General features: G+C 41.6%; 2 protein-coding genes across 2 annotated transcripts; both read right to left on the bottom strand.

Annotated features, from left to right (window-relative positions):
- Positions 1-404: 404 nt before the first annotated feature.
- LOC116264308 (protein CUP-SHAPED COTYLEDON 1-like) lies at positions 405-2,534 on the bottom strand. Its single transcript, XM_031644460.2, has 3 exons — positions 1,646-2,534; positions 1,284-1,567; positions 405-1,171 (listed from the first exon to the last, which is right to left on the bottom strand). The coding sequence occupies exons 1-3, from the start codon at positions 1,851-1,853 to the stop codon at positions 569-571; spliced, it is 1,095 nt and encodes a 364-aa protein (XP_031500320.1). The 5' UTR covers positions 1,854-2,534; the 3' UTR covers positions 405-568.
- Positions 2,535-6,976: 4,442 nt separating this feature from the next.
- Positions 6,977-12,172, bottom strand: LOC116255906 (protein HAIKU1-like). Its single transcript, XM_031631994.2, has 3 exons — positions 11,875-12,172; positions 10,375-10,653; positions 6,977-8,305 (listed from the first exon to the last, which is right to left on the bottom strand). The coding sequence occupies exons 1-3, from the start codon at positions 12,019-12,021 to the stop codon at positions 7,304-7,306; spliced, it is 1,428 nt and encodes a 475-aa protein (XP_031487854.1). The 5' UTR covers positions 12,022-12,172; the 3' UTR covers positions 6,977-7,303.
- Positions 12,173-13,491: the final 1,319 nt, after the last annotated feature.

Genomic DNA, 13,491 nt, shown 5'->3' on the forward strand with positions numbered 1-13,491 from the left:
GCATCCAATATTGCAAGGATACAAATGGATATTTGAGATAGATCTAAATCTAAAAAACTTGCTATACGCCATCGTATGCACTCTCTCTCCCCCCCTCTCTATTATCACCACACAGTACTTTGTAGTTGGGCCGTGAAATATAGAGGTGAAGTTACAGGAGAGGGGGAGAGAGACGTTAGAAGTGGTTGAGGTAGCTGGAGTGGTTGAACTACTGCGATTGCTTTTTCGCTTACATATCCCAAAGAACAAGCGTTTTAGGCCTTGGTTGACTCTCTCTCTCCCCTTCTCTCTCAGGTCTGTAATAGAAGGTATATATCTCTCTCATGCATTCTGTAATGGCAGTAAACATGATACTCCCATGCATTCTGTAATGGCAGTAAAAACATGTGTTGACAACAAGAAAATTTAGATAATAATGATATACTCTATTAGACGACAGTCAGAGAGAAGAGATCATCACGAATTTTCGTGAAGGAGCTCACGTTGAAGAGAGAACACAGAATGCAAACTGAAGAGCTTCCAGACGTACACACATACAGCAAACAAGAACAAGAACGAGGAAGAAAACTCAGTAATTCCAGACACAGTCGAGCTCAGAGGCAGCAATGACAGGTTTCGGGCACTCCACCCTCTGCTGGTGCGATTCGGTCACCCAAGACGAAGACCCCGCCGTCGGCACCCTCAGTCCCATCTGGTTCAGGTAACCTCCGCCTTGTCCATGGTCGAGAGGCTGCCATGCGACCGTAGAGAACAAGGAAGGGAGGTGCAGGCTCTCTTGTAACGCCCGAACGTTAGGGAAGTTGGTGGCGACGTTGGTGGCTCGGGCAAGTTGGTGGTGGTGGGCGGAGATGGCTTGGTGGTAATGGAAAGGAAGATGGTGTTCAGGGGGAAGGCTGGAGGAGGTGGTGTGGTGGTGCGGCTGGTGGATACCGGCGGAGGTGGAGAAGCAGGACACGTGATCACCAGCGGTGGTCTCCGTCGTGGTTTCGTAGGAGCAGCACTCTTTATCGTTCCCAACCGTCGCCGTGTACGGTGATCCGAGCAGCGGCGGCAAAGTGGAGGAGGACGCCATCTCCGCTTCCATGCAGGCCGAGGAGGACGAGGCGCTTCCGTTGCTCCTCTTCTTGCCGCCGGTGCTCTTCTGGAAAACACGTGATACCACCCATTCGTCCTATATGCAGGATCACCAGGAGAAAGCAAATCAGATCAAAATCAAACAGAAACCATGGCATAAGAATAGGAACATAAGTTTGAATCTTTTGGTGGCAGAGATGGGTGGATACCTTGCTGGTTTTTGAGAGGTAGTGGTAGGAGAATTTTCCTTCAAGACGATACTCGTGCATGACCCAGTTGCTCTTCTCACCTTTTGGAGCACGACCTCTGTAGAAAACCAAAGTCTTCTTCATGCCCACGAGATTACAAGTCTTGGAGCTATAGATCTCTCTGTCTTTACCAGTCGCCTTCCAGTAGCCGGCCTCTGTGGCGCGGTTAGTACGCAGTCCAGTGGGGTACTTCCTGTCTCGGAGGCTAAAGAAATACCATTCTCTTTCCCCCATCTTTGCCTTCTCTGCGCATACCAACAAGCAGGACTGAGATAACCCTGAGAGATAAAGTATAGAGAGAGAAAGGGAGGGAGGGAGAGTACCTGGGAGTTCCCATGGTTCAGACTTGTTGAGATCAACCTCAGAAATCGCTCTTGCAGAGAAGGAGCTGTCAAGGACCTTCTTCATCAGGTAGTATGTGATGAGTTCCTCATCTGTTGGATGGAAACGAAAGCCTGGGGGTAGAAGAGGTTCTCCCCCTCCTCCTCCTCCACTGTTACTGCTTTCATGGTGGTCCGAGACGATCTGCATCTCCTACAAAGACGGGTAAGAGAGGGGGGAGATTGAAGGGTTAGGGCGAGGATGGTGGTGGTGCTAGACCGCGTAGTTGATGTTGTGATGAACAGAACAGAACGGTACTACGTTTATATATATTGCTTCGCAACTGAGGAAAAAGAAAAGGGGAGAGGGGGGAAGACGAGTTGTCTTTGTCTAGTGGCGAATTTTATGGTATTGGGAGAGGGTGAGAGGGACGGAAATGAAGAAGGGAAGGGGTAATGTTTTTCCTTGTACGGGAGGAATGGCAGAGTGGGTGAATTTCAAATACACAGATGAATCTCTCCCCCTCTCACTCTCTCCCTGCTGCAACAGTGAAAACTGAGCCCTCGACCTGTTTTTCTCTGCTGCTGCTGCGCTTCTGCAACAGCTGCAGAACCTGCTACCGCATCCTTATCGTATCGACGCTCACAGTGGGTACTGATCGGAATCGATTATTATATCCTCTCTTTTTCTTCCATGCATATAAAGATGTCACTGCTCTCCTCTCCTCTGTGCACATGAGCGGATTTTTTCTCTCTGCCTCTCTCTTTCCCGAGCATGTAGAATAATAAATGATCCATTCCCCTCCTCCCCTCTCTCTTTCTCTCTCTGTTCTATGCAAATAAATAAGCAGGGATTTTGTTTTCGCAGTGGTGATTATAGTATGCGTGCGTGCGTGAGAAGTTGTGCAGCTATTTCAGTGTCAGAGAAGGAACAGAAAGTAGTTTTAAGAGGGATTGATCGCCGTTCGAAAAAGTCTGATTTCGTAATCTCAGGTGGCAGTCTTATAGTACCACATTTACATTTTCAAAAAGACAGTGACTACCACCCTTTTCTCCCTTCCCCTCTTCCATCACCATTCTCTACCAGCCTCCTTTTCTCTCTCTTTCTTCTTCTTGGTACTGCTAATACTGTCATTACAACTTCCTCGATATGATTCTCATTAACCATTATGACGAGAAGGGTAACGTCATTCTCTGTAAATTATTTGCTTCCGTCCCTTCATGCTCATTAAACAAGTCGCTGTTTTGTCACTAATGAAAAAGCTTTCTCCCTCTTTCTCTCTCTGTTTAGACGTAGTTGCCTGCCCTATACAGCCTAGACTACAGTGGAGCTGTACTGCTGCCCCCACAGCTTTAACCAGTCTCTTCTCTCTCTAACCCTCGAGAGATCAATCGGAGCAGGACTAATCTTGGTTCCTTTGGCCATGGGGAGTCCCTTTCAGCGGTGCTTTTTTAGTTATATCAAGTGTTTCTGTGAAAAGCAGATGAGTGTTCTTACAGTGACAATGACAATATAGGCCTTCTCTTTTCCGATTAACAATGAAAATCAGGCATATATGCATGATCCAAACTAATAAGACCAAGCCGGTTGCTATCACCGGATTCTTGATGATACCCAACCTTCCAAAAGGAAGGGAGATGTGAAAAAAATGGAATCGATGGCACCACTCAGAAGGAACAACAATAACGAAAGCGAAAGTAAAGAGGAAAAAGGAAGAACACTCAGACGATGGGACGACGACGATGATGACGGTGTAATTATCATAAAGTAAAAGTGAAAAGAAACATGCAGTAGGAAATGGACGAGACAACAAAGGTGGTTGTGCAATTAGTTAGGTGAGAAACAGATAGAGAGAGAAGGAAAGAGATTAGAAATGTGTGAAAGGAAAAGAAAAGGAGAAAAGCAACAAGACGAGTGACTGAAATGTCTCCGTTTCTTCCAACTCTCAACTGAGTGATCATTCATCATTATGACGATGATCATATACCGGGATTGATGTCTGATGATTTTGATGCGTCCTGCTCGGTTTTTAAGGAGAAAGGCAAAGAGAGAGAAAGAGAGGGAGGCATCACCACCATCCTCCATCAACCCTCAGCTTTACATCAAATCATCATCCTTTCAATCTGCATGACAATCTCGGCGCCCCCACTCTGTCTTCCTCTCTCTCTCTCTCTCTCCCCTCTTTATTCTTCTTTTACTTTTTTTACAGTTTTTCTTTACTGCTCGTCCTGTGGACCTGTGGTAAAAGCAAATAGAATAACATCTCTTTTCTTTTCTCCCTCCTTCACTTCCTTCACTTGCATTTGCATCTACTGGATTTGGTATCAGTAATAATGTCAATCGAATCCTTCTATGGTGTGATCTTTAATTTCTTTCTTCCTGTTTCTTTTTCACATACTACCAAAACTGGCTGCTTTGGTGACAAAAGAGCTACAAAGATTTTGGGAAAGGAAGAAGGGGGAGGCGGACAGAAGCCATTGCTCAGGCGGAAGATAAAGAGATGGGTTGACTTCCCAACGCTGCTTAAGAGAGAGAGGGGGAGGAGGAGGAGGAGAAATCTTGAGAGGATCGGAGGTGACGCATGAGTTAAGTCACTCGCCGCCTTCAGTTATGGACCACGTGACAGAGGGGCCTCCGCAGCCCATGTCTCGTGAATTCGCTCCCTTCTTCGGTACTTTCCCTCGCCATCTCCATACATTCACACGCACTCACGTACGCACGCACGCCGTCTGCCCCCACCCATACTGTTGCATGCGCACACACCGTCGCCATCATCTCAATACGACATGACATGCACGATCGGATCTCTCTCTCTCTGCCTTAAATATTTCAATCCCTCTCTGGCTCTCTCATTCTGTAAAAATCTCTCTTATACTCGTCCTTTAGGTCTCTCTTTCTCTCTTTAAACATCTCTCTCATACACATTCTTTTAAGTCTTAGATCACACATCTCTCTCATGCATATATGTTCTATGAAGTTCTCCCTCTCTCCCACTCACATTCTTTAGATTTGTCTCTGTTTCTAGACATCTCTCTCATGCCATTTTCTAGACCTGAACTCTCTCCCTTGATACATCTCTGTCTCATACGCTCCGTCTCTATCTCACACATATATAAACGCCATTGCTGGATAAGACGTTTGCTGTGGACTTCTCTCTATCTGTGTAATCGTCAACGCGAGTTTGCACGGCCCTCTAAAGGACAAATCTGCTCTCTCTCTCTCTCTCTCTCTCTCTCGATCTTCTCTGTTTTCTCAGGCGACTATGTATGTCTTACAAGCACGCTTCCTGAACAGTCCCCATATCTCCGGCTTTTGCTCACAATTTCAACCAAACTGCAGTGCTCGCACGCGCAGACACAACAGAGAGTCAAAGGCGAAAGAAAGAACGCCATCTGCAACTGCAACTACTCGTGAATTTATCAGAATGATGTTATTTATTTTTATTCCTTCTGTTTGTTCTGATCTCTGAAGATTTTATTGTGCTGTGGAGTAGTTCGCTTAACCGTATGCATGCATTAATTTCTCCCCGGCATCATGGGGTTCTTGATTTTCGTCCTGTTCTTTGAAACGTGAAAGTTTCGACCACAGAGGCGTGACGGTGATCAGGCTGTCATGAGACAAACTCTCCGGAATCTCCAGTCGTAATATGGTGGGACTTGGATGCTCTCCTTTCTAATCACATTCCTGCCGTCTTCAGTTTATAGACAACCAGGACTGAGCATCTCAAGGATATCCACTGTTTCTTATCTCGGTTCATAAAGTTAGATGTCTCAAGATTTATGTTTGAGACATTCCGTCCACTCACTCAAACGCGCACTGTCCTAAAAGGACGTGAAGTTAATCTTTCTGATTATTTTATCCTAGTCCAATAAATCGTTTAAGTAGCTCCCCTGATAATTAATTTATCGTTTCCCTGACCTTAGTTGGCTTGTCGATCGCTGTTATTAGATTTCTTTTCTTTGGATCCAAACGTCAATCCGTCAACAACATAGGTGGTGTTCAGATTTTTAGTAAAAAAGTTTTAGTAAAGAAGTGAGACAATCAAATACAGTAAACTGGACAGCGACGAGAAAGTTATCTGTTTGGATTTGGATAATTTGAGTATAATTCAAAATTAGATCCAAACTCATTCAATGTGAAAAAATAGAAGAATTGCAAAACCATATTCTATGTTTTAACTATTTATATTCCTAAATAAGAATATGGAGATCCTTCGAGTCATTAAACCTTTCACAGTTGCTAATATTGGCTTAGCCGTGAATTGATTTAGAAAGTGATGCAAGAAATTGGGCTGTAAATCCCATAAAAAGGTCAAGGTTAATCAGCTCAAATAAAAAAGAATTTAAAACAATTCAAAATTTCAAGATATTTTTTTCCACAAAATGTAAAACTAATTTAAAACGTTCTAAAAGTTCTATGAAGACCACATACTGGCCTTTTCTGTTTCTGCAGGAAGTCGATACAGTACATAGTAGCCGATTCACGCTGATGATACTGAGTGATATTTATCAGATATACAGAAATTGAATCAGTAGTGGTTGAACCAATACTTTCCTGCTCGATTCCTCGTACATCGTGTATCTTTCTCGGAATTTCTGACACTAATTTGATAGGTGGTGGCACTGGTGGGTGGCGATGCAATAGGCTCAGAAATAGATCTAGGAGAAAATTATCCTGACAAAAAGTCAAAAAATCTTCAAAACTCTCTTTTTTGTGATCTTCTACCTGCCACATGAAAGTCACATTCTATGACATATTAGTCTGAAAAATCTGCCCATAGTACGGGTGCCACCGAATTCGCGAACAAAATTAGCCCTCGAAAATAACTCGTTCTTGTGTCATTGTGAAGCAGCAGTTCAAAGATTTTTTATTTAAAATTTTTCAGCCTACGAAGTTTGAGTCGATACGAAGTATAATTTACACAAAGTGATGTAAGAGTCGAGATTCTCGACTAGTGATGTCAAGTCAAGGCGCTGAATTTGTGCATTTACTAATCTTCTTCCAAATTCAACTGGGCAGGATTTCATGCAGAAAAAAAGAATATCTGGTTGGTAACAAAATTATCGCATTCGGTGTGCAACTCTCAACAAGTTTGAACTAAAAGCTTAACTTAAAAAATCAGTTAAATCCAAACAAGAGCACGTGTAAATATCATATTAACACATGCTTTGGGCGATCTATGCTTTCACGCAAGTCGTCAAATCTGCAACTCATCCCATGCAATGCTGATGGATGCACACCCCTCATGCAAATTTGGATCAAAGCACCGTCCCATACAACATATACAAGAGAGCACATGCGAGGCAGAAACAAGGATCAACAAGGTAACAAGATCACAGAAGTATAGAATTTATTGAAAACAATGAGTTTTCAAAACATCCCCAGAACAATCACACAACCAGTGCTTATAAATTTATAATACACCATACACCCTCACCGATGCTCACGCAGATGAACTTTTCTATCGGATATACACAGTAAACATATTCAGTCTTGAAAAGAAGGTTAACAGAATTTTGTTCGAGGTGGAACCAATCCCATTTTTCAAAAAGGTTCAAAATACATGTGCAAATTCCTCACCATCCCACGTGTTGGGGCCCTCGTGCACAACTATCAAGCGTATGAGCATATAAATTTTTTGGCAATGGCAGCTGCTGTTACTACTGCTGTCTGTTCTGCTGTTGATAATAATGTGAATATGGATGCCTGCTAAGATCTGCATCATAGACCACTTTTGGTACATCATGTGAATAAGTTGACGACAGGTGGTGAGGTGCACGGCTAATTTCATTAGGGTTTGCCTGGTGAAAAGGTGGTGCCTGCATCTGCTGCTGTTGCTGATAGTTGGATGCACTAGCATTGGGGTATCTGTAACCACCATAGTTGCCACCATGCCCAGAGCGTTCCTCACTCCGGCTCCCTGGACTTGGTTGAGGAACCCCAGAGGACTGTGGAACAAGCTGATTGGGAAACATCTGTTGGGAAGATACAACCATAGTACGCTGGGCAGTTGGTACATGGTAGGAATAGAATGGTACTGGCGGTGCATGCGCCATTTCAGTTCTGATTTCTGTTTGCTCTTGTGGTGGAGAAAAATGTGGCTGAGGACCAGGGGAAACCCAAGGTTGTTGCTGAGGATGATAAGGAAGCGGAAATGAACTTGATTCATTTTGATAAGGCTGAGTAGTATGTGGGTTATGGATTCTACATGGATCAGGCTCATGCTTCGTCTGATACGAGTGATGGGCAGGATACGGGATATTGCTCTTCATTTGGTTGTAATGGTAAGGTTGCTGACTTGTGCTAGCCTGCTTCTGGAACTCAACTGCAGACTTCACTGGTGGCAAAGTTGATGACTGGAAGGGTTCTTGTTTATAAGGGATGTTCTGATCAGCTGCTGATGATGGTAGTGAAACTAAGGTGGCACTTTGGTTTGGCAATATACTGTAGCCCATTACACTTTGGGTTTGTAGAGCAGAATTATGTGGATCAGGCAAATTTTCCACTTTGGTTACTTCAGTGGTAGAAACAGCAGCTTCTGTTTTTGAATCTGTATGCTTGGTGTCTGGGTATTCCCTCTGAACCAATTGCAGTTTTGACAACTCCTTCTGTGTTTCAGCGAGCTCTTGCTTATCCCGCATGATCTGCACAGACCGCTGAACCTGAAAAAACAGCAGGATTTATGAAAAAGCGTAAGATATGAAAAAAATTCAAACTGCAATTAACATGGATCAAGCACTACGGATTTTTCTAGCTAATACTCTTCCCAGATGAAGACATGGACAGAAACCAGTTATCTGAGAAGACAAGTTGTCAATGTCATTTTCTCCTCCCTTTCTTCCAAATTACAACTTCAGAAATTTAAATGGTACCTGCCCTTAGCTACAACCAACAAAATTTGAAAGGAAGACTTCAATTGCACTTGCATTTCACACACTAAAGAGGGCCAGTCCGTAAGCTTGGAAGACCTCCAATTATATTTGGCAGTTTTCAGCAAGTATTGAAGCCAAGAGAAGGGAGGCACGGAACGTAACTCTCCTCAATTTTGTGTCACATCCTATATTATTCTCACCCTACACATCAACCTTAGGTATAAAAGCCTTGTACAGTTTGAGCTATTTCAAACATTTCTCATTCATCTACTGTATGATGCAAACAGTAGCCACATGTATCAGCAAATTCAACCTCTACTGTTGCATTAGGACCCACTTCATAAGATGCACTATACGAAACGGAAGTTGCTCCCTCACTGACCAACACTCGCATGCACTTCTTCGAAGTAACTGTTGAACTTTGCTGGGGAATACCTTGTACCATTGCATGGTGGCTATCCCTTTCAAACACTTGCATGCACTACTTTATGGTAACTGTCGAACTTCACTGGAAATACCATGTACTGTTGCATGGTGGCTTTCCCTTTTAAACTTACCTACCATGTAATGATGTTGTAGATGGATGAATATTTTCAATCTACATGGATGGGTACCTGGCGACCTAGAAAAGTTTACTTACAGAACTACCTCAAATCAGGCTTTGCATATCAAGGGTGTGGACCACTTTGTAACTCAAAATTCAAGTGGCTAGTCAAAGACAAATGGGCACCCTGTTCTTCAGCAAAGAAACTCATGGCATAGACCCACCAATGTAGCACAAGGAAAGAAGAAAACATGCAATAAGTACATGAAGAACATCTAGCAGGCTTACAGACCTTAACATCAATGAACTATGTGTAATATGCTGCACGTAATGTGATTATAAAACTTCTAGTCAACCCACAATTTCTGACCAAACTGAAATCTAAAGCAACCGAACATAAACCTACAGGATATCTCCTCCCTTTAACCATGAATGATCAATACTACTGTTCCTTGAATACAAGAGTGTGTGTCTGCGTGGATTTACATGTATCATCTTCTAGATTTTTATGGTGCACATAAATTTTTACTGGCTTTAGACTAAATCTATTCTTCAAGATATGGCAGGTAATATTGTCAAAAGTTTTGTGTTGCCATAGATACTACTTATTATTAAAAACCTACCCATATTAAACTCCCATCTTGCATTCATATGCAGTCTCTTGAACCGAAAGTTAAATCTTTTTGGTGCTCCAAATGGAACATCATAAACATGCAAACCTTGTCACTAGAATCCTAGGCAAGATTCTAGAACTTTGAGATGGATACACAAAGGAACAGCAAAAAGATATCTTCTCTGAATTCTCTCAAACCTGAGAAAGTAGTAACTTGGAATTTGTACATGCATTGTATGTTGAATCTTGATACAAAAAAGTTTTCATTCATATGGAATGCAGTTTGGTGATCAGCTATAATAAACTTTCACACATTACTTGCTTGTGTAAAGTTGATCTATATATATATATATATATATATATATATATATATATATATATATATATATATATATATATATATATATATATATATATATATATATATATATATATATATATATATATATATATATATATAGTTCGCATGACGTTCCTGTAACACAAACTCTGAAAGATATGACGTAATCTGAAAATAATCCTTGACTTGGGAAATACAGTTCATAAATCAAGCACACTTCATAAAAATTGATAAACAAAGTACTATTCTAACTTCAGAAGCAGAAAAATATAGAAAGCCAATAAACTAAAGTTTGCTCTAAAAGTAGGTTAACAACTTCTTTCATGGAACCGTATTCAGGAAAAGCAATCAAAGGATCTCACCTCTTGCAGATGCTTCACAAGATCGATAAATTTTAGGTTTTCCTCATTATGCTTATGAGCTAAGTCAGAATGAAACTCATTAATATCTTTCTCAATGGTGCTGCAAAGTAACTCTAATTGTGATAGGCGCCCACTTATTCCTTCTAGGAAAGAGAATAGATTGCTTGAATATTTTTTCATTGCCTTTTCAACTGTGAAGATCACCTCAGAATTGTAACCTCCTTCATAACCAGTATTGCCTGATGAGGATCTTCTAGATGCACACTCCCTAACCTCTGGCTGCACCACATAAATTGAGAAAATAAGTTCAAAAAGCCAGTGTCATAAATTATGAATCTGTAAAAGGAAAAAATAATAAAATATATAGATAAGATAGGCACAATCTGTGCGAAGGAGATAAAGGCACTACAATAGACACTTCTTACGGGTTTGTCTCATTCTCATGTGCAGCATATAGGAAGAGCTAAGTTGATAATGTTTAGAACCGAACACATAACCAACTGTACAGAAAAAGTTGGGAACAGTGAAGGCCATAAAGATAGTTAGGAAGGACAGAGTTCACACTGACATATATGGAGAAAGGCAACTGGAAGGGGAGGAGAGAACTGCTCAGTCAGACACCATAAAGAATCTGGCACTGAGCGAAAAATCAGTGTTTCACATTTAAAGAGATCCATAGTAAACCAAAATGTATTAGTCCGGATGCAACATATGCGAACCAAGAAGAGGCAGTTAGAGGCGTTTATGGGCGCAGAGAACAACAAGACAGCACGGGGTCTGAGGCTAATGGTCCGGAGCTGCACGACATTAAAGAAACACAGCATGATTCCAATCAAAGATAGGTTCCTGGGATCCATATGAAGCCCCATAGTTAGTGAATGATTGAGAATGATGCCTCCACAAAATTGTTCATAGGATCCACCCAGACCTCCCTCCAGTTTATGCTCCAAATTTCCTCCAAACACACCCAATTCAGACTCATCCTACATCACGCATGCACTGGAGAAATATATCCAAACTTTTTGATAGGAAAAAGCCTTCCTAAGTCCCATAAGAATGGCGTAAGAGCTTCGGAAGCAAGTTTCTAGTAATAGCTAAAAGCTGATCAGAGAAGATAGAATTCGCCAGAAAAGAAAAGATCAAGCGTTGTCTCACTACTTTTTTCCTTTCAACTGACGTTCGCTTCCTCCCCGATCCTCATTCTTCTCCCCTTTTTTCTTGTCTTCTCCTTGTTCTCCTTTTCACTCTCCCTTAGAAATTCTGTAACTTGTCTTCTTGTCCGATTCGATATACGGCCTAATCCTAAGCGTCAATGGCGACCTAATCACCAATTTGGAAATAATTAAGGCACTCCCAAGTCATGGTGACCGCCCTTTTTTTTCCTCAACTCAGACTTCTATTATCAGTAAAGCAAGAAAAACAGCAAAACAGATCAAACAACACGAAAAACTTGAAAAGGAAAAAAACAGAAGCACAATTAAGCGGAAAAAAAGGAATTACCTTGAGCGGAGGAGGGGGTGGAGGAGGAGGAGGAGAAGAATAAGGCTGGTGGTGGTTGACGGAGGGGTCGTAGTCGTTGTAGGGGCAAAGAACGTCATCGGACCCGAAATCAAAACCCTTTGGGAAGGAAGAACGAGAAGGCTTCATCCCTGCTCTCTCTCTCTCTCTCTCTCTCAGAGAGAAGTAATTTTGTCTCCTGTGGTTGTCGGCGGAAGGACGCGAGCGAGTAAGAAAGAAAGAAAGCTCCTCCTCTGTACTCTGGACGACCTTCACCCTGAGCAAACCTGCTCCCTTCTTTCCTCCTCCTTCCCTTTACTTGGCTGCCAAGTACAAATCAAAACAAAAGGACGAAACCCACGGATCCCAGTGTTCGATCCGGACACTGACAGGACCCGGACCGTGTATCAATCCGTATAGCAAGTTACCGTTTCTCTCTATGGTTACCAACGATTGCTAGAATAAACTACACAAAAAGGTATAATGAAAATAACTAAAAAATCAGTTACACAGTAAATGGTAATAAAATAAATTTTTAATACTTAGGGCAAACCACCTTTAGTATAAAACTCTTATCGTCATATCTTACGCTTCCAAGATTCTAGCTTAGCTTGTTTTGAAATGTGAATGGATCTATAGTATACCTTTCAACTTAATTGTCATGTTCACCACCGGTTGTAGATTAAAAGAGTAAGAGCATGACATTCACCACTGGATTCAAACTTCAGAACCCTTGAATGTAAATCATCTTGCCCCCTAATTGCGCTGCACCCTAGAGACAAGGTAATAAAATATTTACGTGTGTGGTTGGTAATAGTACAACTTAACGGCAATTGAGAGAAACTAAGGCCAAAACAAGAACAAAAATATGAGAAATCTGTTACGAGACGAAGATAACTCCTTTGAAAGGTGGTCAAAATTTTAGCATAATGTGTTCCATAACATGATTCAGTAAAAGGTTTCTCTTGACTTCGTTTGCTCATTGGGAAGAAAATCACTTCCGAATGATGGCGGATTGTAGACGATGGCAAATCCAGTCTCATGGTTGGTGCTTTTTAGTGGCGGAGCTACATAAGGTTTGTGTGCGCAAACCATCAGATGAAATTTATTTATTTGGTTATATAGTTGGTTGTCTAATCACTTGCTTACTCAGGTATTGGTTCCCCTCATTCATTTACTTCATGCCCTTTAAATAATTTCATTATGCATTTGAAGAGTGAGATTTTCTGAATTGCTTTCTCTTTCAGCGAGTATCAGCAAGAATAAAACATGACTCATGGGGGTGTTATGAACAACCAATATTGGCCTTTCAACTTTGTTGGTGACAGCCGACAGTTAATCAGAAGAAGAGAATTATTATATTCCTTAAAAACACATTCCTCTAAAGCTTGGAGTATTGTGAAATACTTCCTATCAATCAATACGCATAATATGCATCACATCAATACCGATACTTACAGCGCTGGAAGAAACAGCTTCTTCCCATATTTTGCTGAGGATCATGGCATTCACCCGATAGCATAATTACTCCCGATAGCATAATTACTCAAAGCAGACGAACTAAGATACGTAAGCCTGCGGCTTGAATATCCAGGGAAAGAACAGAAAAAGGTCTTCAAA

This window comes from Nymphaea colorata, chromosome 1 (assembly GCF_008831285.2).
Source record: "Nymphaea colorata isolate Beijing-Zhang1983 chromosome 1, ASM883128v2, whole genome shotgun sequence".
NCBI classification, from domain to species: Eukaryota; Viridiplantae; Streptophyta; class Magnoliopsida; order Nymphaeales; family Nymphaeaceae; genus Nymphaea; species Nymphaea colorata.

What these genes read in the sequence shown, in the direction of transcription:
- LOC116264308 (XM_031644460.2), bottom strand. Translation starts at nt 1,853, where the DNA reads ATGCAGATCGTCTCGGACCACCATGAAAGCAGTAACAGTGGAGGAGGA. An exon ending in TGAACCATGGGAACTCCCAG is followed by an intron (nt 1,568 to 1,645) that starts GTACTCTCCCTC and finishes TGGTATGCGCAG; the next exon opens with AGAAGGCAAAGATGGGGGAA. An exon ending in ACCTCTCAAAAACCAGCAAG is followed by an intron (nt 1,172 to 1,283) that starts GTATCCACCCAT and finishes TCCTGCATATAG; the next exon opens with GACGAATGGGTGGTATCACG.
- LOC116255906 (XM_031631994.2), bottom strand. Translation starts at nt 12,021, where the DNA reads ATGAAGCCTTCTCGTTCTTCCTTCCCAAAGGGTTTTGATTTCGGGTCC. An exon ending in CACCCCCTCCTCCGCTCAAG is followed by an intron (nt 10,654 to 11,874) that starts GTAATTCCTTTT and finishes TATGTGGTGCAG; the next exon opens with CCAGAGGTTAGGGAGTGTGC. An exon ending in TTGTGAAGCATCTGCAAGAG is followed by an intron (nt 8,306 to 10,374) that starts GTGAGATCCTTT and finishes CTGTTTTTTCAG; the next exon opens with GTTCAGCGGTCTGTGCAGAT.